Genomic DNA, 27,853 nt, shown 5'->3' on the forward strand with positions numbered 1-27,853 from the left:
ATACATAAAATAGTTGTAATCTTTAATTCTGTTCTCTCCCACGTGCAAATTGATTACATCTAAAGACTCTTTTTGCCTTACAGCTCTAAAATCCATATACACAGGTAGACTTTTACCTGAGTTCTTATATCATGTTCTAGTCATTGCAACATTCTCCTTTCTGACCTTAAATGCAGTCCTGCCTGCTCACCATCCAATGTGAATGCTGCTTTTAGTGATGCTCTTTTCACAAAACTCTCATCTCTGGATTCTCTAAGCTGTTTTTCTTTTTACTACATTAAACAACAACAAAAATCACTCTCACTGTCAAAGATTTTCACAGCCTCACTGGAATCCATTCATCCCTCATCTAATATTAGGGTGTTACGTCCCCTCCCCAATACCAGCTTGTCATATATGCAGTCCTGCATTTTCATGGTTTCTCCCATGCCACTGTTCTACTTGAAAGGACACGCCACAAATATCCATTTAGTCACCCAACTGACGTTCCTCAAATTCCTCTTCTATCTCTCCTTTTCCATGACACCTCTAAAATACAACAGAAATGATGAAAAAACTGTAAATACTTAACAGAGATCACAGTCTGTTGTCTAGCCATAAAATGGGTTACCTAAACTAACAAATCCCTGAGAACCTAAGACATAGGACGCACACTACAAAGATGCAGAAATTTTTCTATTGGAAGCGATGCAGGTACGTCAAGGCCAGTGCTGAGCTGAAGCTGATAAACCTGGATGGATCAGTTCTCACCTGATGATTCATGACCTGATTCTGAGCAAGCAGGTGCCTTTCCATTGTGCTCCTCCACCCGTCGTGGTCCAGGGAGCACGGTGCAGGACCTGCCATGCCTCTAAGAGGTCTCTGCATCTGTGGCACAACATAGCCGAGACAAGTAACACGTGGCAACTGAAACCTGACTGCACTCATCTCCTACCACTGCTGTCATGTATTCCTCCCTGTACTACTACTCGAGACTTCTCACTAAGATACAAAGGGTAGAGACCATCTTTTCTTCCAACACATTTAGCACAATGAGATCCCAATCCATGCATTGGGCTCGGAGGTATTATGTTAAATCACATATATTATCCCAGAAATTCCTTCCAGCTGGCTGCTTTGGTTTCAAATTTGTTCTCAGTTTAAAACAAATTTGCCCACTTTTTGCAGCTACACAATACAACAGGGGCACATGAACTCTTACATTCTGTTTTGCATGGATTTTGAAGCATTTTAGAATAGCCACATTTTTCTTTCTGCAGTTAAGCATGGTGCAATTCAGTACAAAAGGTCTGTGATAGGAAGGCAGTGGAGCAACATGAGGTTAGAACACATTTTCAATTACATGCTTTGAGAAGAAAAGTAGCAGAAATACCCTCCAAAAGAGGATTTTAAAGAAAATAAGATCATCCACAAGCAGCTGCAGAGGGAAATTACTGGAAAATCACCTTTGATGGCATAAGTAACTCTGGAGCTCTTGGTTGAAATTACAGCTTTCTAAAGTATCATTTCTTAATTAATGGGGTTTGTGCTGTCAAATGTTAGGTGCTGAACACAGCAATTACCTGCATTATATCAGTGAAGAGCTAGCATTTATAGCCTGTGTCAAAATTACCCCGTTTCCTCAGAACAGGTATCTAACCGCCTAACAGCTAAGAGAAATGAGCAGAAATAAGTATTTTAATAATATTTATCAACCATGAAAGAGAACCAAGCCAGCTGCTGGAAAAAGTACCCCCTGCCAATTATCCCACACTTCAATAGCTACAGTGAAAGAAAGTCAGAGACCTTTGGGGGAACTTTAGCCTCTCACAAAGTTGAAAGAGAAATTCCCAGGGAATTAAAAGCTAGATCTATCAAGGCAGTGACATACTCAGTTTTCAAAGTGGAAAAAGCCAGCTGCTGCATTGCCAAGTGTAAGACCTTCCTCTTTACCCATCCTTATTGAAGTTATCTCCTAGCCAACTGCAGAACAAAATTCTACAGTGCTCTTCTCCAGAAGAAATTGAATTAATCTTTATACTAAATGCTTGACAGTGAAAATAGGTGTATCTTGACAGAAGGATTGCTAGTTACTAGGAAAACAAAAAGGAGATGCTACTCAAATAAACAGTTAAAGATAGAACTAAATGGAATTAACACCTTTTACATTTGTAAAGGGACACTAAGACTTAACAACAATATCCCACGCTGCAAGCCCACCTGGAAGGAGGAATTGAAATATTCCTGCCTTGTGCATAGCATTCTCTACACCAGACATGGCCACCTATTTAAATAAATGTTTGCTGCTTATTTAGGAACCCTAGGGGAAGAGAAAGAAAAGATGCCAGCCAACCAGTGGAGAAGTAAGGGTCATAGACACAGGTAGGTGGGACTTATTCTTAATTTCATGTGTAATATTTCTGAATCAACAGCCAATATTTTCTTCCAACAGCTTTTCCCACATGTTTTTTTTGAACTGTGTAAATCTCATAGGTAAGACATATATTAAAGGTTTTGATAAATTATACACCAAACACCATATGGGCTGACAGTTCTAGAACTTACTGATAGGAGGTTTCTCATATTCTCAAAAGCATTATTGTAGCTGCCTACAACCTCTACTACTGGATCTCTCCTGTTACCTATTACAGGTGTTCATTGACAGAGCTATAATGAACAAGTAGTCAAAAAGATGGAAAATGTAGAAGGACTAAGTAATACAAACTTAAGGAGATTTTTGTCCAGGTGCCACACTGTACATAACTTCTGTGGGTTTTTAGTACTGTTCTGTATTTTGTAAAGAGATAAAAGTCAGATCTGTGACCTACCTACCTACCATAATAGAGTCCTTAGAAAATACTAAAAATAAACACAAAATGCTGACCCTGCACTATAAAAAGGTTTCATTAGATCTGCTTGATTCAGGAAAAAACAAGGCCTGGGTGGAATGCTGCCCTGTTAGCTCCTGAGAAGACAAGCATAAATCTTCAGAGGATGGAAAGCAAAGTATTATTTGCAGTCCTAAAATGCAGGAGGTGGTGGAAGGGTCTTTGTGGGAGATTAGCTCAGCCTTGGAATGCAGCTGAAACATGCATCTCAAACAGATGGCAAAATCCAGAGAAGCAGCCTAGAATTTGATATCAGCAGCTGTGTGTGAAATACATGCGGGTTTAAGCGGCTGATAAGAAGCATTCTAGAGCAGGCTCTACCCAACCATGCACGACTGCGCACACTTGGATGATTCAAAACTCAGCTTTCCAGTCTCAAAATTCAAGATTTTGGTTAGGAATCAAAACTCATGTGTATGTGCCACTGCACAAGTGAGATGAGAAAAGCCAGGCTCCATCCTTCTTCTCAGGGCAGCAGAGGATCACGGGGTGCCCCTGCCAAAAGCCAACTGTCCCTCTCCACCAGAATTTTCAGGGAGACAAAAGGTCTCTGCACCACCCCTACTGCTGAATGTAACCTAAAGATTCAAATTTCACTGCCTTAAAATGGCAAAATCCTAGTAATGGGAATGCAGGAGAAAGTGAATGTTATTAGAAAATAGTTGCTACTGCTGTAAAGGGTGTAATTTTTGGTTTTGGTGGAGTGTTAAACTTTTGCTCCTACTATTTTTCCATGTTTTACTGAAAAATAATTGCTGAATCTCTCGGAAGGTAAAAGTATTTTATTTGGTCATGTAAATTTTATCCCTTAAAAACTGAAGGGAATAACACAGTTTAACAATTTCATCAACTGCCTGGATGAAGAAATGGAATGTACCTTTCCCACATTTGTGGATGATACCAAATTTGTGGGAGCTGTTACTACACTAGAGGACAGGAACACCATTCAGAGGGACTTCAACATGTTGGAGAAAGGAGCCAAAAAACCCTCATAAAGTTTGCCTAAGACAGATACAACGTCCTGCCCCTGGGAAGGTTTAAATTCCTGCAAAAGAAAAGGCTCGATGCCCACTGAAGTTGGCAGTTCTGCAAGGGGGAGAAAGGAGAAAAAAAAAAAAAAGAAGAAGAAAGAAAAAAGGAAAGACTTTGGTGTCCTGGAGGGCAATTTGGATATGGGTCAGTGGTGAGAGCTTGCAATGATTGAAGTTAACTTGATACTGGGCCAAATCAGGAGGACTGTAGCCAGAAGGATAGAGAAGTAATTTAGCCTTTCATTAAGCACTTGTGAAACCACACCAGGAACAGCGCAGGCACTTTTGGGCTCCCCAGCACAAAAAAAGGTATTGACAAACTGGCACGAGTGCCATAAAACTGGAGGAAGGCCAGCAAGACCACTACGGGGCTGCAGCACACGGCATTCAAGGAATGGGTGAGGCAGCCAGGCTTGCTCAGCCGGCCAAAGAGAAGACCGCAGGACACATTACAATTGCAGACACCCGTTCAACTGTCTGAAGGGGGACACTGGGATGAACAAGGCAGAGGCTTCTCAGAGATGCTCAGCAAAAGGACAAGGGTAACAATCAAAGGTCACGGAAAGAGGAAGAAGAAAGAAATTTCACAGTGACTAGGCATTGGGACAGGCTGTCACAGAGACTGTGGATCTCCATCTTTGGGGATTTTCAAATTGGACGGGAGGAGGCCCAGAGCAACCTGATCCAACGTCCAAGGCAGCCCTGCTTCAAGCTGGATATTGGACCAGATGGCCTCGAGAGGACCCTCACACTCTAAATTCTTCCATGATTGCATGATGCTGCAGTTCACATACGGAATGCCAATGCTAAGTAATGCACTAAGGACTTACCAGCAAAGAGCTGCGCAAGGTTAGAAAATACTAACTTGAGTTGTAGTTTGGTTTCATCCTGAACTGGAATAATCTAATTCTTAATTCTGAAAAGATGTTACCCTCAGTCTGTCAGAAGCCTTTGCTTAAATCATGAAATACAGTGTTACACACAGAGAAAAAACTGAAATAATACTGTTAAAAAAAAAATCACTATATAAGTGGTACATAAACTTATTCTGTAAGAGGGATTTCCCTTGAATGGAAGTTTCAGTGAAACTGCCTTGATTTTTACCTTTAAAAACGGCTTAATCTATTAGTCTGAATTATATTCTTCCAGATACTGCCTTACATGTATTTGGCAAACACCAAACAGAAGAAGGGTTCCACATTGGAAGGAATTTTTAATTTATACAACTAAATAATTTGGATTAAGGAGATTAAAGACATCTAGTGCCTCTATCTTCATAAATTATGGCTGATCAGAAACTTCTGAAAATCACTCCTGAAAACAATTTCTTTTACTTTGATTCTATTAACAGCAAAAGGATTTTTTTCCTTGCAAGTATGAATCTGTGGTAATGTCACATTACTCTTTAAACAATTTTTATGAGGTTATTTGAGAATACAATTGAAATAAGCAAATTTAATTCATCTGGTGTACTGCGTGCCCTCTTAAACATGGATCTTATTGTGCACCTAATAAGATCAGTGGAATCTTCTACATTGATTTTGTGGTTAAGAAAACTGGGACTATTTTACATTAAAGTGAAATAAGTCTTTCAATTAATTTCAAATCCAAGCTGTTTAGGAATATTTAGGAAGACCATAAATGCGAAGATTTTAACAAGGTCAAATGGTATTTATCTGTAAAATAGGTGAAAGTTTTGATGTTCAAGACATTTCCAATAGAGGAAATAATATTTACTGAAACCATACCACAAAATACAGGATGCAAGTGTCATCTGTTTATTCCAAAGTTTAAATATTATGTTGACATTAACAGTGTCTACCAAAATAAACATTCTGTTTCCTTCTTATTCAAGAAATACTATAAATGAGTAAATCAGTGATGACATAATTCAATATACTTTTAATGATTGGTTTTTCACATATATTTTCCAAGCCAAGCACTGTAAAGTGTCCATTGTTGTTACCTCTGCAAAAACAGTATCTAGAGAAATGTGCCTCACAAAGTAAGGGCCTTCTTAAAAACAGTGTCCAGGTACTCCCAGAATGAACGTAACCTCTAACTGATACGATATACTTAATATTCATGCCCTCCTTCACAGCTCTGCTGATAAGGGAATAAAGTTGGTCTGTTTCCAAAACTCACCAACAATTTGAACATGCTATTTCAGCAATTTCAAGCAAAAGAAAGAAACTTTACCTACCACTGAAAACTAACTTTAAACCTGATTTTAAAACCACGTAAGTCAGTTCAATGGCAAGCTAAATTGAGGCCCAAGAAAAATTGACTGAAATACAGTGTTATTTTGTGTACTTTTTTATATTTAGATTAAAATATTAAATGCCTTCGTAGTACAGTTCTGCTCTTCAAGCTAATTTATAAATACAACTTAATAAACTCAACTTCTCTTCACCATTAATCAGGTATGTATTAAATTTACCTTGTATCAGCCTAGACCTCAGAAGAAAAACAGGCATACTGCTTACAAGGATGCCGTTAAATCAGAAGCCTGTTGACACAGTCTTATTTAGGTATGTACATGCTTGCCTACGCAGCCCTGAGCTGAATGTGTGCTTTGGGACTGGTTATACTGAAGCTCCATGAATGAAAAAGTACAATTATGATTTTGTATATTATTTTTAAAAAAAAAAACCAAACCTGATCCATAAAAACAGGCTTTAACATTTTTCCTTCATGCAGATTATTCTTCAGTTTGCTATTTCTGATTTTTTTTCCTTTTTTTCTATTTGCTGGTTTTTAATGTTATTTCTGGTTTTAAGTATCTGAATCTGTATCAGCATAGTTTTCATGCTGCATTGACAGAACAATACAACTGTTCAGACTCAACGACTTAGAAAATATTGGCTGAAAAAAAATCAAGTAATAGCTGTTCTTGCTTCTGTATCTTATTCTCCAAGTTGTCTCTTAAAAGTAAAGACATCTGTTTCATTTGTCTCTCCAGTTTGTTACTAGCTATTTTTACTTCCAGTTTCTTAGCTGCCAGCACACTGTGCCGACGCATATATACAACAAGAATATGGGCGGGTTTTTGGGGGGGGCAGGGGGTGATTCATGTCAACAAGCATTCCTTAAATTAGTGAAAACATTTATATCACTGTTATATGAAGTCAATTACAGGAACTGACAAATTCCAATATAATTTCATACTGCACAGTGAAGTGTGTTATATTTTTTGCCAAATAATAGCTATTTTACTTTCCCTTATTAGGCACTAGGATCTTCCCCATTCAATCTTGTTTGTATTGAGGCTTATTGGGTATTTTTCATGGCTCAATTCAAAACTGTGAAGACAATCTCAAAATTGATTAATCATATTTCTAAAATACTGACATGTGTGCAATACAAGCATGGCTGTTTATGTACTCAATGTAGTTGTATCCATATATTCACAGACAATGGATTTTGCTTTTTTCCTTTCTCTCTTTTTTTTTTTTGACGACAAGCCAAAAAAGTGCAAGATTTTACTCAAATTAGTAATGGGTGTTATAATCAATGGCAAAAATATTATTTTCTTTCTTTTTAACTGCAATATCCATATGAAATACATTTGTAAAACTAACCTGTGATCTAAAATGCAAAATAAATCAGCCAAGTCTGACAAAACAATCAGACACTGCATCCTGAATTACTCTATCTGAATTTGAATTACAGTATGGCCAGCCCATTTAGGCTGTTAATACCAAAGATGCTGATTTCTTAATAGTGCCATAAAACACAACACACGTACAAAAAAGCACATTAATTGAAGCTCAGTTACAGAACTGTGCTAATATTAATAACACTGCCTGCCACATCCTTGCCATTTACATCCCACAAGTGTAGGAACTAAACCAATTGAGTACCCCAAATCCGCAGCTGATACAGTTAATCTGAAATTGAAGGCAAGCATCCCTTGCACTAATTAAAATGGGGGGGAGAGGAGGGAGGGAAATATCCTGATGATCTGATTCTATAATCCCTCTGGCTCTCCCAGAGGAAGAGAGCAGCATCTAGGAACCCTGCAGTATTTTTTACTTCGCCCCAGATTTAAATAGTGCCCTATACAATAACAATTGTCTAAATTGCTATGAATTCCTAGAAGAAACCCTTCTCCTTCATAAAAACAAGCCATACAATTTAATGAAAAAAATGGAAATTCATTATATGAAAGGAGTCGAGACACCACAAGGCAAGATCAGGCTCCTGATATTTCTCCCCTGTACTTCTTTGAGGGGAAGATACAAACATTTCCAGTGAAAACCTGTGAGGCTGATTCCTCTGCGGCTGGGAATCGGAACCAAGAGTTATCCACACACTCTCCTGATATAGCCACCTTTTTAGATGTACTGAGTAATGGAGGCCCAGTAAGGCTCCAGTTAAAATTCTGAATGACTCAACAGGATTTTTTTTGTGCCAGACAGAAAACCCTGAGTGCCTTCCTTCATCACCTTCACACCACAGCAGGCTGCAAGCTTCTACTCTTAAAAGAGAAGAGTTAAGTGTTTCCTTTACAATAACACTCAAAGACATGCCGTAGGTGTGTTTACTGGGACAATCTGGGATCACAAAATTTGGGGTGCACCGCTATGTGCCTCACCTCACCATTTCTTGGTGAGGTAACCTTCTCTGAAAAGGTTAAATTTATTTAGAAACTGTTCTCTAGAAAAACACATGCCACAACATAGCAACCTTCTCTCCTTTTTAACACTTTTTAAAATTACCTGTGCTTTATAGTCATTATTCTAAAATTCTACATTTATAATATGGAACAAAATATGAAAGAAACTAAGCTTACAGAAACCTCATATTGTCAGTCTTTGCAGTGGTCTTTAATTAATCAAGGAAATGATACCCCTGAGACTTGATCAACGTCCAATTTGTTTAAAGCATAAATATTAACTGCCTTATAAGCTTTCATTGCCTCAGACAGAAAATCACCACCATTAAACAGCTATTACATGTTTGTAGCTTGCACACACCATCATTTTTCCTAAGGAATACAAGAAATAAGAGGACATACCTGTGTAAACAGAAACTGATAAAATATTTTTCTTAAGAAAAATGGTGTTTCATTCCATTTAAAGTATGTACTTCTTGATAGATGATAAATATTATGCTTATTATAATTTTAGATTTTATTTGCACAGCTATTGTACTGTTAGTTTAGGCAGATTAACAATCAGATATATACATATATACGGAAAATATGGTACCAAACAGAAGTGTCATTTGATGACAAACTCTCTAAACATACTACGTGTGCAGCCCATCTTAGATTCTCTACATATTACAAAGCTGAATAATTTTAAATATTTGGGGCACCCGCTGTCAGGAAATATTGCCTGGTTTTTGATTTTATACAAACAGCATAGCCTGCCATCTGTGCTGAAGTCCTAGGGTTTATGAAGCGTGAAAAAAGCCTGCTGTCCTAGGCCCTAACTTTTCTGCTGCAATAGAAAAAACACAGAAATTTAAAAAAATAAAAAAGGGCAACAATGCTTAAAATCGAATGACCTGGATAATGATGCAGAAGCAGCAAATACATTGTCTTGTTTCAGCACAATTGGTTCCTCCAATACAAATATAAACGCTCTCTGAAAAGTTAATTTTGGCTTCTCACAAAGATGTTCTTGCATTGCCAAATGAGCAATGCCTGACTAGTTTGTTCAACGGGACCTTGTAAGGAAATACAGTTGAGCAAATGGGAAAGGGAAAGTCTATTTCTTTGATTTGTTGAGAAAATTCATCCTGTAGAGCCTTGGTTCGCTCACATTCCATTTGGTGGGACATAAAGCTTTAGACTGGGTTGGGCTAGCCACGGAGCCAAGGTTCATCTTTGCTGTACGGAGGAGAAAGTAGTGGAAATAGTGGCCTATTGATGAAAGATGTCACTGCAAAAGAGTGGTTTGGTATTTATGGGCACATACAGCAATATACTAATCCCTGATATAAACTGAAATAAGCACGCTTTACTTAATGAACTTACCAGCCTGCGGATCTCTCTCTCACATTCCCGCTTTATTCTATGAATCTCATCCTGATGGGACTGATAAGCCGTGCGCAGGTCAGCAGCCTTCATTTTATCCGCCTGCATAATGTTGTTCAAAGCTTCTTCAAGCTGCTTTTTGCCAGATTTCAGCTCCAAGATCTCCTGTTGCAACTTCATCCGTTCGCCGTCGAACGCCTTGCGAGCCTCCTCCTTCGCTTCGCTCAGCAGCGCCGTCTTCACTTTGTCAGCCGCCCCGTCCCGCAGGACGTTGACTGTTGACTGCAGACGCTGAATTTCACCGTCTTTGATTTTCACCATTCTTGCTACCTCCTGCTCGTGCTGCCGGATCAGTAGCTCTCTGACACTCTGAAGTTCCTTCATTTTCTCCTCGTGGAGCTTGGCTTTCAGTTCAGAAACATAGGCAGTGTGCTTGTGCTGCTCCTGCTCCCTTTCTTGCTTAACCTCTTGGAGTTTCTCTCTTAGTTTACCCACCTGGAACATCAATACAAAATATCGATTAACAAGCGCTGCCACACTTTCAAAAGTCACCAAGTGAGCTTTTTCTAAAACATTATTAAAAACTCATCCTGAATATTCAAAACCAAAGACTGCATACCTGACACCTCTCTCTCCAGTAAACAGCTAGAGAACCAGGGCTGGAAAAAGGCCACATGTGGGTGCAGGAATCTGCTATGGGGATGTGCAATTGGCAACGAGTTCTCACGGTTTTAGGGAATAAAAATAAAACTAAGCAGCATCCAATCTAATTCTCTCCTTATTCCTTCACCAGCCACCCCAGACTACTCTCATTCATAACCCCTCTACTGCACCCTACAAGCAGATGGAAAACGAATCAAACAGAGAGAAGAGAGTTTGTGTTTATGCTGGGAATACATTGATTTTTGATTTCTTAATTTCTTAGCTATTTTAATGGGAAAGTCTTTATTAGATAAGCCAAAAGAATTGGCCTTCTGAAAAATCAGGTCTACTCAAGGGGCCCTAGACAGGACACACCAAAACTGAGACTATTCACAGTCCCCAGATCCTTCAGAAAATACAGGCCAGTGACTCTAAGGGTTGGGAAGGGAGTAGGGAAAAGGTCTTATAGCCTATTATATTAATACCCACTGTGATGAAACCTCATTATAAAATGATGCTCAGCAGGCTGCATGGAAGCAACGTTTTTTCCAAGTGGGATTAGGTATTAATTTAGAAGAAAGGAAAAAAAAAGGAAAAAAAAAAAAAGAAAAAATAAGGAGAAAGGCTTGCTTCTCTATTATAGCATACCAGAAAGGCTATAATGTATTTCATCATCCATAGTGTCAGTAACATCTTTCTACTATCCCTATCACAGTGATTGCCAAAATATGGGCTCTATACATGTACTTCTCATCTAAAGCAAAGTCAGAGGCAGGTATTTCAGACTTGTGTTTTAACCTTGAGTGGCAATACAAACGTACATACCAAACAGTGCTCCATGGTAGAAGGAGGCTACCGAGCAGCAGGATGTTCATCACTGTCACAATATTGCTAGACTGCTTGCATCTATGCTATACAAAGCTGGGATCTGCAGTCATACAACGCATTTAATTTATGCTAAACTAAGCCAGAATTGCAACTTGCCTCAGATTAGTGCAGAAAGGATGAGAGATCTCTATTAATATTCAGACTATCATTTACTATGAAGGTATAATTAAAACAAGGGGGTTTTGCATGGTTCTGGATTCTATAGTCAAAAAAAAAGTAAAGGGTTAATTAAAAGCAATAATACTAGTTCAGGAAAGGCCCAGAAACCTTCATTATTTTGTTTATTGAGAGCAGGTTGCATCTAAACAGGCACTTTTGTCTGTTTGCTTTAGGAAAAATGGGACATCTTAACTCAAAAGCTTCAGATATAACTCATCCAATGAATCCAGATTACTACTTAATTTAAGAGTGACCATAAAATGAGACCGACATGTCACTCATCAAACCCACAGCACTGACAGTATGATTTCCAGAGTCTGATCTTCACCTGAAGTCTTCAGGCAGGAAGGACAGCAGACTTTCCCTGTGCAGAAGGTCTTATGATCCTGTTATTTTCAACAGTAACTTTGAGAACGAACCAACTCAAACTTACCCTAGATTTTAAAAAAATAAAATTAAATTAAATTAAATTAAAACAGAGAGTAAACAAGCTGGAGCAGGAGAGGGAGGAAAGGTATCTACATTTTCATGAAGGTAATCTTCTAGATACACTATGGACTAAACATGAGCTGGGAGAGCACTATAATTACAGCTGTGGAAAAGGTAACAGCTCTGAATCAGACACCATCAGAAGCAGATTTTATTGCACGGATACTGTTACTCTATTCCAGGATGATTCAGGTAACATATCTTTATGAAGAAAGATAGATTTATTTATATATTCTTCTCCCCAACTGGTAAGTCTAGCTATTGGAAATTATCTGCAGGAGATAGATACCCATGTTTTATTTCTTCTGGTGGGATGACATTTAGTTCCAAGCCTAGAGTGGATAGCACTGATTTTCAGTGCTTGCGTTAGGGTACCCAATTCCATAGGAGAGTCTAAGACTTTCTTGTCCCTGCTCATGGCATGGGAGTTGGACGAGATGGTCTTTAAAGGTCCCTTCCAACCCAAACCATTCTATGATCCTATAAAAAAGCAAAGTCACTTACTCACCTATTTACTATCATAAGTGGATGAGTTTATAGATAAATTTGCAAATGAACCAATACTCATTATTTACTTAAATCTATTAGTTATCTCCTTACTGATGAGCAAAGAAAATTGAAATGAAGCCAAGCAATGAAATCTAGTAACGATGACACAGGAAAACAAAATGTATAATGGCATATATAAACAAGGTTAATATACCTCCAGAACTACAGTAATTTAAAATTAGTCATATTGTACATAAAGCATGCAACTGAAAGGCAGTTTTCAATATAACACATTAATGAATGTGACTTCCTAAAAGCATTTCTAATATACAAGAAACAGATTCTGAAATTTTGGAGGGGTACTGAGTTACACAAAATGGTATACTTGCCCAAATTTTTCATCTTTCACTGAATTGAGGGAAGGCAACATCTATATGCATTGTTGCTGTCTGTGAGAACCCACATTACACCATTCAGAGTAACTGAATATCATGTATCACTAGTCATTTTACTTAAAAGCTTCAGCAAGAGCAATGTAAAGAAGAACAAGAACCCTTCTAAAAGCCCTGGATTTTTACACTGCACCTTAAATGCCTATCGCTCCTCATGACCCACCAAAAAAGAGGCCTTTAAAAAGTCTTTTCTTGTCATTGCTTCTTGTCAAGAAGATGGAAAGTTAGATCTGTCTGCTCAGTCTTCCCCGAAAGCCATAAGCTGTCCTTCCTGCACTCCCTCCATCCCTCTCTCCCGCACACTATGCAGATCTGCACACGTCTGGCTTCCAGAGCAACTGACTGAATGAAAATAGTAGTGTGGCATTTTCCCATATGCCTAAGTCTCAGTTTCAAAAGGAACTTTAAAGCAATTTGTCTTTTTTTAATTTCCAGCACTCTTTTTTTTTTTTTAATGAAGAAAGCTGTTCTGTTCATAGGCAGAATATGAAGCATAACCAAGAAATGAAGCCAATAGGGAAAGAAAATCAGGCAGGATATCAGGGCACGAATAAAACAGGTATTTTCTGCCTTTCTAAATTAAATCTTTAAGAATCGGTGCACATTGATACAACACTGTTGCAAAGCAGAAGCTAGCTTCTTGGAATAATAATGCCAAACATCACTGCTTCTTCCCTTTCTTATGTCTGAACAGTGCCCAAAAGAAGGATTTTCTTTAAAACAATACAATTATATTATCACAGTGTATTTGCATCTGCTGTTGTTTTCTTTGACAAGATACTTTGCACACTTGAGACAGAAATCTAATAGTTCACTTTTATAAACTAGAGTCAATGACATAATTTTAAAATCATGCATTTCCTAAAAGGCAATAACCTATTAACCCATATATGGTTCCAAGTGCTACTGAACCACCGCCCCAATAAAAATGTTATGGTAGGAACTTACTAAGGACTACCTCATGTTTTTTCTCTTGGATTTAAATGCAGATATTTTTTATTTGTGGCACAACAGTCAATCACTTGGGGGGCGGGGGGAATACTCTCCACACAGCTTTTTGCCAGGAACTCAGGTTATGGTAGGCAATTTATTGCCAACTGTGAAAAAGGGAGGTTACTAGGGGTGAGGCCAACAAGCAAAGATGCTACTGTTTATTTTAAAAACCAAATGCAATGGCACCTTTCTTTCAAAAAGAACAAAAGAAGTCTGCATGTTTTGCTTTTTCTAAAATATATGTAAACTCTACTCCTATTTAAGCACACTTATAGTGTAATCTATTGTCCAGCCAACAGCATCCTTTCTATTAAAATTTCAGTGTGCATTGGATCATACCATTAAAAATCATTCACTTAGGCAAGATTGCTGTAGACATAAGCAACCAAAGAGGTGACTATGAAAAAGGCAGCCCTAACATGGCCCCATTTTTAGCAACATAATAGTCAAATATTGAGGGGTGGGGACACACACGACATATCTGTAAAAGCAACCCAAGATACAAGGCACTTGTCATGATTTGCAGAGTTCAGTCTAGATTTTAGCTTCTGCAACAACTAAGAACAAACTTTTGAAGTTTTTTGTTTGTTTGTTTGTGTTAAGTAATGAGTTTCCTTTCCTGACAAGCTCTCTATTTGCCTACCTCTATTCAATCCCCCTCGCCCACTCCTCATGGATTCCAAGAAGGAATTAACTGGACAACGTTTAACACTTCCACAATGGTTTGCGCAATGCAATTCCAAATTCAAAACCTCAGTTACGCAGTAGGTTGTACAGCACAATGCAAACCACATGCTGGGAAGAAAATCTTACATCTTTCTGTAATGACCTTGGAAACTCTACTATTTAAATTACGCTAAAGAAATTTACCTTTTAAATATTTGCAAGCTTCAAGGGAAAGGAAAAAAAAAGGTAGATGTTTCCTGATCTTCCGTTTAAAAATATTACTGCATCTACACTAGCTTTTCAAAAATTAATTGAACTGTACTTAGATAACTTGTGCTTGGAGTTAGGGAATATAGAGTCATAGAATAGCTGAGGTTGGAAAGAATCTCCAGAGGTCATCTAGTCCAGCCCTGCTGTCAACCAGAGCAAGATGCTCTAGACAATGTCCAGTTAGATTTTTAATATTTCCAAGGACATGGCCTTCACAATCTGCCTGAGCAACCTGTTGCACTGTTCAACCATCTCACAGTAAAAAGCAAAACCAAAACCAAATAAACAAATAAACACCCTCCCCCCCACACATGACTCTTACATTTAAATGGTATTTCTTCTATTTCAGTTTATGCCCACTGCCTCCTCTCCTTTCACTGGGCACCACTGAGATTGTCTGGCTCTGTCTTTATTCTTTATCAGGTATCTATACACATTGATAATGTCCTTCCAAGCTTTCTCTTCTCCAGCCTAAACAGTCCCAGCTCTCTCAGCCTTTCCTTGCACATCAGGTGCTCTAAGCCACTCACCATTTTCATAGCGCTTCACTGGATTTGATCCAGCCTGTCCATGTCTCTCTCGTACTGGGGAGCCCAGCACTGGACCCAGCACTCCAGATGTGGCCTCACCAGTGCTGAGCAGAGGGGAAGGATCCCCTCCCTCCAACTGCTGCCAATGCTTTGTCTAATGCAGCCCAGGATACCATCAGCCTTCCTTGCCTCTAGACCACATTGTTGACTCACGTTTGTTTTCATATAGGCTGAGCAGTTTTCGTACACTCTAGTTTAACTCCACAGGGATACTCCCATTGCCAGAAATGTTCCCCAATACTTTTTTACATTCAAAAGCAGGGTCACATAGTCTAATATGAACTGATATTTGGAAGAGAAAGAACATATTCAGCAGCATTTTTTTACACTTTTCTTAAAAATCTGAGTTTTCCTTGCTTTTTTTTTAAATTAAAGTGATCATCTAACTGTAAGTAAAAGGACAAGAAGTAAAAAAAAGTTGGCAAATTTATCTATCATACTGTGCGACTAAATATGGCTCCACTAATTGCAGCAACATCTACAGCAGTATCTTGAAAAATTTCTTCTCTGCAACAGAGTAGAGCAATCCGAATGTGTTATTCTGGAAAGTGTGTAGAAAAGAACCATTTTTTAATACAGACCTCATTTCCAGTAAAATGACAAGGGACAAAATACCAAAATCAGTAAAAGTAATAATTATCTCTTGCCTTCTCTTTTTGGTATGTCCCTGTACACACAAATTCAACAGTAACCGCAGCTTAAGCCTGCTCCAATCACGCTAATTTGAAGAATTTCAACAAATTTTAATAGATTATTCTGGGCCTGATGTTGAACATTCCTGAGTACCTTCTGCAAAGTGCTCTGAAACATCTCTTCTCCAGGGTAACACAAGGTTTCATTGCTCCATATTTAGAGCCAACTCAATTTACTCTAAATTGGACAGGAAAACACTAGTATTACCAGGTTGTAACCAGACATACTTAATCAACTTGCTATATCCTTCTGAAATTCGAGTTTGGCAGGTAAATCCTGTACAGTTCTTGCTTTTCTCCTTCCCTTATGTTTCTCCAGGCAGCAAAGAAATGCTTCCTTTGAGTACACACCTTCCACCCCACAGCTGGCTAGAAAAGGGAGGTATTGTTGCCTTCCTAGCAATCTTCCTTCAGCAGCGCCAGGGTCAAGGTGTTTAACTGAGTATCTGAAGACTAATGAGCTGTTGCTAGGCCACTGGGAAAGCTCTTCATGAATAGGTATTTGGCACCCGCATCAATCACGTCAAAACTGTAGGTGTCACCTCCAGTGAAGCGGCTTTGTTTGCCTGATCTTTTCCTGATCATAAGCTAAAAAGGGCTGATATTGAAATTGGAAAGGAAATCAGCTTTGCAGTCTCTGGTCATATCAGAAATCCACTTTGGGGGGGGTGGGGGGGGTGTGTATCAGGTCTAAAAGATTCATCCAGGAGATCTGTAGATCTGCCTGGATCAACTGTAATATGTCTACACTGGTATGGTGTTCAAGGATGAGGAGGGGAAGCAACCACAAAAGCTGAGTCTCTGAAAGGCTCTCCACCCACTGCTCCAGTGGGGAGCCGAGTAGGAACAGCAGCAGTAATCAATGTCCCCCAAACACAAACTCACACTTTGGTCTCCATATCAGAGACTACTCACTCAGTCTTAGGGCACTGGATGACTCATAACTGCTGGACACCTGAAGCTCCTACTTGGAAGTGACATGGCATAGTGATATACCTTGTAGCTAGAGAAAATTACTGTGCAACAGGCTAATGTCAGAACAAAAAGATGAAGACGCTCAACATGAAAGGCTGATAAATATTTGAACTGATTGGTGTGTCAAGAAGAAATTATCCATCAACCAGATTGCAAGACCTCTGTGCTAAAATGAACAAAATTCTGCTTTCAGGCAACCACTTCGCTGAATCTCCTTCTCCTCTAATAAGAGCTTAGAAATGGCAGAAGCAGCAGTCAGGCATGACTCCACCATATCACACGTTGCTTTGATGGAACTTGTACTCACTGCTCAGTTATGTGGTTTAACCCCAGCCAGCAACTGAGCGCCACACAGCTGCTCACTCACTCCACCCCCACGCAGTGGGCTGGGGGAAGAATTGGAAGGGTAAAAGTGAGAAGGAAACTCATAGGCTGAGATAAAAACAGTTTAATAATTAAAAAGAAATAATAATATTTTCTTTAAATTTTAAGGAAAAAGGGGGGGGGAGGGGAATAAAACCCAAGAAAGACAAGTGATGCAAATGAAAACAACTGGTCACCACGAACCAACTGATGCCCCGCCAGTCCCTGAGCAGCGGTCTTCAGCCAACTTTCCCCCTAGTTTTATTGCTGAGCATGACGTCCTACGGTCTGGAATATCCCTTTGGTCAGTTGGGGTCAGCTGTCCGGCTGTGTCCCCTCCCAACTCCCTGTGCCCCCCCAGCCTGCTCCATGGCAGGGAGGTGTGAGAAGCAGAAAAGGCCTGGACTCTGTGTGAGCACTGCTCAGCAGTAACGAAAACATCTCTGGGTTATCAACACTGTTTTCAGCACAAATCCAAAACATAGCCCCATACTAGCTACTGTGAAGAAATTTAACTCTATCCCAGCCAAAACCAGTACACTCAGTCACTATTTTCCCAGTCCGGTAGCAAGCCTCTACTGCTTGCTTCATTTATCTATGATCTCACTCATTGTTCCTTCTCCAAAGCAAAAAGCCTTCTGTGTTCCCTCTTTATTCAGACCACTTTCATAAATATCCTCTTCTTGCATGTCCATTTCCAGTAGCAAATGAATTTTAAAAAACTCTTTAAAAAGAATAAATTAAAAAATCAAGGCACCACATCTACTGCAATCTTTCTTGCCTCAAACATTTCCAGTTCTGATAATCTTTTAACCTAAACTCTGAAGATTATGTGACAGTATCAAAGGATCACAGAAAATGTGTTTCTGTTCATATCTGCATATATGAAACTTATCTCTTTTCCCTGTGCTATATTTGAATCCCCTAAAAACTTCTGAAGACCCCAGTCATTGTCCTTTTATTCCAGATTTAAATAGTTTAGATACATAATTTTATAAGGTACATTAATTTTAAAGGTTCTACTACAGTTCTGAGTAGAATTTTCCCGCATATCACATTGTAACATCAGAGTTTTTTAAGAACTCTTCCACTGTGTTTTCTGTCAACCTCTTCCAACATGATACCATCTAAAAGGTTTAATTATCATACTTTCTTGTTGATTCTTCCAAATTAATCATCAGACAGATATTAAGCAATGATTATGTCTCACTCCTCTCCAGTATCTGTTTTACCCAGGTTAGAAACTGCATTATCATGTCTAGCATAGACACTAATTTAATAATTTTGAATTCTGATTGAAGTAACACTGCCACGTTTATTCTTAGTAACTTTGTTATTTACTGTCCAATGCTTGACAGATGCCCAAAATTCTCTCGTTTCAGTGATTTTGTTAAGTAATGAAAATTTACATTATTATATCAAGCATAGAGAACAGCTGAATTCAAACACCCTTCAACTGCTGTCAGTAAACAACCTAGCGAAAGGGATGTGTTTCCTTTTAATCCCAGTTAGTAGTGGTAGGAGTAACTATATATGGTTTTACCAATACTTGATCCATTTCCCTGCTCCAAGACAGCTGCCATGTTTCATTCCCAATTACAATACCTTAGTGCCTCCTTGCTTTTCAGTACACTCCTTATAGTTCAGTAAGTTAACAGGCTCCTTTCTTATTCCATACATAGCAGACAGGAATAACATTCATTTATATATATATTCAGTATGTCTGGATTCTCAAATCAACAGCTGTATTTAGAGTTCTTCCATACATACTGACCATAACTCTTTTCCATAAATAAAGCTGTTTTGACAGTATGACATGCTATCTCTTTTTTTTTTAATTTATTTTCACATAGTGAAAATAAATACATTTTTTTTCAGTTTATAAGGAATCACTGTTACACACAGATTCAACACCTGATGTGAAAGCTCAAAAACCCCAAAGAAATCTAGGAAAAGTATGAGGCCTTACAAAATCAATCTAAAATTGTGAGGTGATACAGTAGCAACTGAGTTGAAACATCTCATTTATCCTAACTCCTAGATGTGTTGTGATCTCAACTCTATAAATGTACAGTCACAAGCAGAATATGGATATTTAAAAGCAACAGCAGAACTCAGTGAAGCTGGAGCAATAGTGACAGCAAACACTATAACACCTTGCTATCAAGAACAAAATATTACGCGAAGTATTGGAAGACTATCTTCTAACGTTTACTAACCCTCTCAGTAGGAATAGGTACTTTGTAGTGCTTGTTCCTAAATATTCACAGATCTCAGCACAGGCATTTATAAAACCACTGAGCTGATTCACATTTTTTTGACTCTGATTTCCAAGACCACGCTCATTCACTGCGCCTCCTTGTGCTTACTGCGTCGGACTTTGAGGTTCAGTTAGAGCGAGTCCTGCCTCCATTCATGTTAAAAATAAGTATAATTTTTGTGCTTCGGTCAACTCTTTTTGTTACTTGATACCGAAATTCTGGACATCTTCCAACCAAACCTTTCCACTAGCAGAGAGAGGGCAGTGTGTGAGCCCATGTTCAGCTCATGCATTTCCTTCTGCAGCCTCTCCATAGATGGCAGCAAACCTACAACCCCAGGAGGACAAGCTACATATCAACAGGCTGCCCAAACACATCACACAAGTGTTCCCAAAACAAAAGGCAGTAAAAGGGAACTAAGACAGGGCCACAACTTTTGCTTCACCCCTTTGGCAACATAAATGAATCCTCTGCCAGAGGCCCAGAACACCACCAGCAAGATCCACAGCGATGCACACTCAAAGCACTGCAAACATACCAGTTTTGGATCAGGTATTGCATAAGCATGGAGGGGAACAATTTTACAGGAGAAATTACTTTAAATGGCTCAACAACAAATTAAACAAAGTGAACTGCGAAAATACGCACAAAGTTTTGGACGTCTCTTGCGTAAAACTTTATTTCAGAGAAAACAGTATTTTGCAGGCAGAAGTACATTAAGACTAATTTCCATTTGTGATGTCTCTCATCAATTAGAATGTTCTTCCTCAGATAAACCATTAATATAGGCATATACATGAGGGACAAAATAGTTTAGGAGAATTAAATTAAATTAATTGGCCCCACAAGAGTTTGTTACCTTTCCTAATACAGTTTATGTCCCACAGGCCACAGAGCTGTCTCTCTAGCAGCTTCAATACATTCCCTCTTACCTCTGTGCCAATAAAGCCATCTAATTTATTTAGAATTCTCTAGGCACAGTGGTTTTACTTTTCTGATACAAAGCCGTAATTTCTGTTGGTTTTGTTACTTATTTTTAAGCTACAGCCTAAAGAGGAAAAAATCTCTATGGCTTTAATTTACTCATCTTGTCAGTCAAGGCATCCCATATAACTGCTGCACAGACAGAGAGCAGGCTGTTGCCCTGATGGTGGGAAATAAACTACACGGCTCAATTCTAGTTAAATGACTTGGGGCAAACACCACAGTGAAGATGTGGGAAAGAGGCTGAAGACCTCTTCCCCCTCATCCTCCCAGAAATGAACTCCAACAAGCTGCAGGATTTACTATGGACTGCACTTTATATTTAGTAGGATTTTAGAGCACTCTGGCTGTAATTTCCTCTTTGTTATTCACCTACGCATTACGTATGGAAGCCCACTCATTTCTCTGCACATGTATTTTGCACAATACACAGATGTGCGTCCTATAACAACCTCAGTACTCCAGAAAATATGAACTTCTCAAATTGTAGAATGATGAACAGGCAACCAAACTGAAGCAACTCTTACCAGACTGGATATAGGTAAATCAGCAGACTAGTTCTAGAACATGTTCCTACAGCTGTCATGGTCTTGTAGCTACACTTTATTCTTAGTTGAACCGGAGTTAAACTTGACACTATTACAGCATCAAACTTGGAAGCATATCAGGACTAAACTCTTCTTAGTGTTTGTGTAATCTTGTAGATTTTTTTAGATTCTGAGCAATTTAAACATTCAAAATTAATTCATTCTTCTGTCCAAGGTATAAGATAACTTTATAATTATGTACTGTCTTTAATGCAGTTAAAAGATTATAATAAGATTCACATCTGTATATCTATATAAAAAGTGATACAGAACAAAATAGGAAATAAGACAAAATAACTAAAAAGAAAAATTTACTAATGTAAACGTAATGTACCATCAGCTCACAAGTCTCTTTCCAAACAGAAGCACTGAGACACTAAAAATGACAATGAAATAATGCAATTTATCAGCTGGTAAAGTTCAATTTTAGAGGGTATCAGCCACTAGTAAGTTTCATGGTGTGTGGTTTTAAGAAGCAGAAGTAGTTTGTGCCACTCTCGTTTTGTAATTTATTCTCATTATAACAAAAAAAGAGTGGGAGAACTTGGATGAGGAAGCTAACAGCAAAAAAATTTGACTTTTCTGTTCACTCATCAATACTGCTGACCCTTAAGAAATATGACTTTTTGCTTTAGTCTGCGAACAATAAAAATTTCCAAGGCAACACAAATTTAGTTGGCTGATATATACTGAACCTATTGTATCAGTCAAACAAGGATTAAGGCTTTCTTGGTTTTTTTTCCTCTGTAAGAAATAAATTCTGAAGATTACATTTGTAGGGGGGGGTTTGTTTGCTTTTTAATTAAAATATGAAAAATAAGACCATTCAAAGCTGAGTATCACACAAGGCTGTTAAAGAAACTAGAACATACAGGAATATTATTATTCAGCTGTTCCAAATTTTACACCGTTATAAAGAAACAAGGCTAGAACAAAGCTATGTTATATAAAGTGAACACGTTTTCAGTGCATACTTGTTCCGCTGGGAAGTCCTTGAGACTCTTGCAACTACAATATCACCAAACAAACACAGCTAAATCCATCTCCACGTGGATTCATCTCCAGGACTGTCTTGTGCAAAGTCAAATGTACCAACTGAGATTAATAAACTAATAGAGTAGAAATAACCTTATTGGCTTGTCCATATTTTAAATTGCTACAGAGATATACAAAAGTAAATGCTAATCTTTATACATATATATGTACTTCATGAATGAACAATTTCTCCTCAATACCTGTTGAACATGTGTGAGATGATAGACAAATATTGATGGATCTGTTTCATTAGCAATGATGCATCATTGAACAGCTCAGAGCAATGGCACACATAACCTCAGCAAATCAAAACAGGACTCCTACACAGATGATTTCCAGTTGATTTACATTCTCCATAGGTATTTAAAGTGACATGCTTTGAATATGGTGCTGATGTTTGACTTTGAAGACATTTCTTTTTACAACATGCAGTTTTCAGTGCTAAGATCAAACACAAAATTCCTCTGTTGCCTTTAAGTTACACTAAGCTAGTGCCATTTGTATTGCTGTGACTGCAGATTTCAGTGACTGGATGTTTGGGGATATTTACTTCCTTTTGCACATTATTTAAAATAGTTGGCACCAATTTCAGTTCATCAGCAGTTCTTCTGATTTCACTTTGTCACATATTTTTCTTAAGTTTAACGCATTTTAGTAGTGAACTAGTTTGAGATTCTGCTCGTTTCTAACAGTGCTACTGTTAAGAAGAAGGATCACAAAATACAGACAGGCAAATACCTTGCTTTTTTCTTGCTGAAATTCTATCTGGATGTTGGTTAGTTTAGTACGTAGCTCCTCATTAGCAGCTTGCAGGGCTTCAATCTCCATGTCGGACTTCTCTCCCTTGGCACGACTTTTCTTTGACATAATTATTTTTGAAGTTTAAAATAAATTTTTTGCTCCACACTGAGCTACTGGCTAGTGCCTTCTGCTTTTAGCATTTAAGAGTCATGTAGTATTCAACAAAATTTTTCACACAGATCTCTGCCATCGTAGGAGCAGTCTCTCATGTCCTGGAAGAAACAAAGTAGTGGGAACAGAATTAGGCTACAGCATTGAGCAGAATTGAACATCTGACTTGACATCCAGTCTTAAAGCATGCTGTACTTCCTTGTGGTATATACTATATTGCATAGTGTACTAAACTTTGAAAGAAATAGATCAGAAAAGAAGAAGTTACACAATATTTCATCATCTTATCTAAACCCTATCCACTCTAATCTGCTGTCCACAGAAATAAAACTCTTTACAGCTATGATAAATACAGCATATAAAAACAGAAATCATATCTTATTCAATGCCTGACTTGGACCATGCTCAGGATTCCCAAAAGGCACAGAGAGAACCATAAATTAACTGAAGCTGGTGGTGTTTCAGTGGAAATAGTTTCTTTCCTGTAGTAAGAAGAAAGCGCTTCTCAATGTATCAGTTATAATTCATAATTGTACTATTCATAATTATCACTGAGTCTCATAGCATCAGGATATATGGAAGAGGTATCACAAAACTGGAAAAACATTTTAAAAATACTTCTTAAAAATATCATATATATGAACTGGTTATGCTCAGGGTTGATACTGTTTGAAATGCTCTAATCAAAACGTGAAGGTATTCAACTTCATTTTTATTCACCGGCATGCCTCTAAGCTTAAAGAGTATTCAAGTATTTAAATCAGCTTTATGTAATATTCAAGGAGAATATCAATAGCAGACAAAGAACCCTAATTCCAATAATTAGGAAATCCCACAATTAGTTTCCTTCATGAGTAGTTATAGAAGCTTAATCTGTGGCTTTTTTTCCTCTCTGCTCTCCTCTAAGAATGACCTGGTGCTCCACAAGAACAAACTGAGCAACAAGTGCTATCAATGCTGAATTAGTTCCCAAACTGACATCCTCTGCTCATTTTAAAGATACGCATAATTTTCATCATTAAATTGCCAACAAAGCAGGGAGGTTCTTACTTTAATACTGAACTACATCCCTGGAGTATTGTATTTCCAAGAAAATTGCTACCAAATTGCCTTCAAACAGTAAGTTGCCCTTTGCAACCTACCTCTGCCTGGGTGTTATTTTAGAAATTTTATTAGAATGAAAATCACATGCATTCTTTAGCACATACTTTCTAAGGGGTTAACAACTAATACCCTGGGTGTGTACATCATTTGGTAAGTTCAACTAAATACATCAGTTTTATTGTCCTCTTTAAGGACTGGTAAACAGAAACCAAGGAGTTAAATATCTTGCTCAAAATGACAGGTCAAATCAGACAAAATGTGACCAGAATTCAGGACACCAGGTCTCAATCTGTTTGACAATATTCCCATGCAGTTCCTTCATTTATAAAAAGCCATTGAAAAAAGACCAACTATACCAATTATTTGCTAAAGTAACTTAAGTGAAATCATTGTTTTCCTTTGTAATATCAGATGCCTTTCCTTCCAAACTTAATAACCTATCAATTTATCCTATGCAATATAATTTAACCTGTGCCTTAAATTCATTATAGTGAGCATTTTAAAAATATAATTTATGAAAACCCAGGAAGTTTAGTTAAATTTTAATTTTATGTTTCAAACCTACCTTACAAAACACATAAACACCGGTGCTACTCTGATTTTACCCATAACTGTTGATTCAAGAAAAATAAATTAGCAATATTCTTCCAGTAACTTGAAAAAAAGAACTCTTCAGTGAGTAGAAGAAAAGAGGAATTATTGTTCTTAATAAAGGAATATCATGCTATTAATCTATGGAGTTTCTATGATGCTAAAGACTAAACCTAAAAACTAATCAATATATTTCATCCAAAATCCTTAACTGTATGGAAAATTTGAATTCAAAATCAGTTGCTAGTGTTATTTCCCTGGTCAATTCGTAAAGAAAATCTAACATAACATAGACGTGCAAATCCAATCTATAATAATTCCACAATGCTTACAATGGTGGTAGGGGAAATGAATTGTTCTTTATCTCAAAGGCTATCTGGGGTATGCAGATACAATTGAGGAATTATTCTTGAAATCCTTACTAAAAAAAAATTCCTGATGCAGCCAGATTATATAGATTTAATTCAGTAGATGATTAACTAAAGTAAGGAAACCAAAAACATCCCTCACTGGCCTGGCTACATGAATTTTAACCTCATCAGATTCTCCCATCCCCACCCCCATCTCAATTACAGCTTGGAATAAAGAACATTTAAGTGATAAGACATGTTTGCTTCTCCATCAGTAAAACAAGAAAGTGAGGCAACTGTGCTTGATGTGGATATACATGACATCCAGAGAACCAAAAAAGATTTGAAATGTGGAGTGTTTTGAAATTACCACATATACTTTTTTCAGAAACAATAATCTCTCCTGACCGTACCATGTTCCCAAGCATATTATGAAGATACTAGACCATTCAATATGAACATCTTAACTTATATTTATGCACTTCAGGGGATGGCCTGTCTCTGAAGTCCTGGTCATGTATAACTCTCAATGACTGCAGATATCATGTTCTATCCCAGAGTCACCATCACTCAAACCCTTTAACAAACCAGGTCCTACGGTAAGGTACCAGATTAATGCTGTTGTCTACCTTTGAAAATGTGGGGGTCTAAATATAATATGCATTATTTAAAGCTGTTCAAATTACCTGTAACACTTAAATTAGCCTTAAAAATAAAGAATTCAGCACAACTCTTTGAAGTACTCTTTAGAATTTTAAAAAATGGGAATCTCAAAACATTGTTCTCAATCTTTTTCCTGTAACTTCCAACAGTTTAAAATTGTACCTTTCAGGTAAAATAAAAGCTTAGACCCACAACCTGAAGAAAATCACCCTCTTCTTTTACAGGCATTAAGAAAAAAACCCAAACCAACCAAAAAAACCCAAAACCCCAAACCAAAACAAAAAACAAACCCCACAACCCATCAACCTGCATTGGTGGGCATAGAAACATTTCCATTTTTACTCTTCCCTAGATACATCTTCCAGCCTATCTATTTCAAAAGCAGGAACTATGGCAACACAAAGTCTCTCTATATACTCAGAGAGGCACAAAGCACAGACACATAAGGGCTACAGCAGAAGAGCACGCATCTTGATTCCCGAATGAAAGGGTTAGAACCAGTGAGTGCCTAGATTCCCTTCTAGTTGACTACTCACATTTACTGTTTGGATAAAGGTCAGGATTAAAAAAATAAAATAAAAAAATTAAACTTGTAAACACAATGAGAAAAAAGAAGGAAAAAATATTCTACTCTGACAAAATTTTACTTTACTGACTCAGAAGCTTCAACCAACAACCTATTTATTAACTCACGATATGTCAGTTGAGAGGCAAGTTCACAAAGCCACCACAATACAGTCCCACAATCACTCCATGAATAAAAATAGCCACTTCCTGCGCTGTGAGTTCTATGCACTTATTGCAAACCTAAAGATCATTTGAATATATTTTATATTTCACAAAAAAAAAAAAAGGATAGGAAAGAGTAGTGGATTCTAAATCACAAGTCACCTTGTCAGCAGTCTCTGGAATGTACCAAATGTCTCACTTTACTTGCTAGGTATAGGGGCACTTGTAATTCAAGAAAAAGAACAACAACAAAAGAAATAAACTTGATTGGATTTGAAACAACTGTTCAACAGTTTGAGGGATTGGCATGTGAGAGATCAAAATATTTAACATGATTAACAAATTATTACTCTATTTGTGTTAGACATTTTGGGAAATCCATTCAATTTCTAAGGTATCTGGAAAATCAAACAGCTGAACAGTGTTCCAATCATAACTTCCAATTTCTGTTCTATTTGCTTTACATATTTAAAGGATGTACTTTATCACTACCTCAGTCTCTTCCCCAGTTTTTGCAAGTAAGGCCTAGAACTAAGTCATTAATTGCTCTGTGATGCTTCTAGATATTAAATATCAATAAAACATAACAGTAAAAAAATTAATTACTGCAAAAAATGTGGAAGTGTAGTATCAAAGAATTTTGATTACTTAAGAGTAAGAAAAGAAGGAACTTAATAGTTTCTGGTGAAAAATAACGCCTTTTAAAGAAATGCAAGTCTTTAAACATGATTCTGTACTGAACACACAAAAATAAGTGGAGGGTTAGATCTTCAGAGAGCAAGTCTTACAGTAATAAAAAGTAATTAAGAGGAATAGTAAGTACACCCATATACTCAAGTAATAAATATGGATAAAAATAACATGGCAACAAGAAGAATTTACTAAATGGTGTCACCCAAAATTCAGCATTCCAGTCTTCATTCAGACTTGAATGTTATTCACCTACAACATGATTTTTGGAAGGTGAAGTTGTTAATGAGTTATCTCAGCTGAAACACCAAGCAAAAACACAGGTACAGGGGAAAAAAAAAAAGCACTTCTTCATCTAGACACTTTGCCTCCACATAGTGTTTTTTCATTTTACT

At 37.6% G+C, this 27,853-nt stretch overlaps 1 protein-coding gene across 9 annotated transcripts in view; it reads right to left on the reverse strand.

Moving 5' to 3' along the window:
* JAKMIP1 (janus kinase and microtubule interacting protein 1) overlaps positions 1 to 27,853 on the reverse strand; it is a 161,726-nt gene that overhangs the window by 67,713 nt on the left and 66,160 nt on the right. For all 9 annotated transcript variants that reach the window (XM_010583472.1, XM_010583474.1, XM_010583479.1 and 6 more), the window contains 2 exons: positions 23,158 to 23,432; positions 9,885 to 10,379 (listed from right to left, as the gene is read on the reverse strand). In XM_010583472.1, coding sequence (XP_010581774.1) covers positions 9,885 to 10,379; positions 23,158 to 23,286 — 624 coding nt within the window. In that variant the 5' untranslated portion in view covers positions 23,287 to 23,432. The remainder of the gene's footprint in view (positions 1 to 9,884; positions 10,380 to 23,157; positions 23,433 to 27,853) is intronic.

This window comes from Haliaeetus leucocephalus, unplaced genomic scaffold (genome assembly GCF_000737465.1).
Source record: "Haliaeetus leucocephalus isolate CR32 unplaced genomic scaffold, Haliaeetus_leucocephalus-4.0 Scaffold906, whole genome shotgun sequence".
In the NCBI taxonomy this organism is placed as follows: Eukaryota; Metazoa; Chordata; class Aves; order Accipitriformes; family Accipitridae; genus Haliaeetus; species Haliaeetus leucocephalus.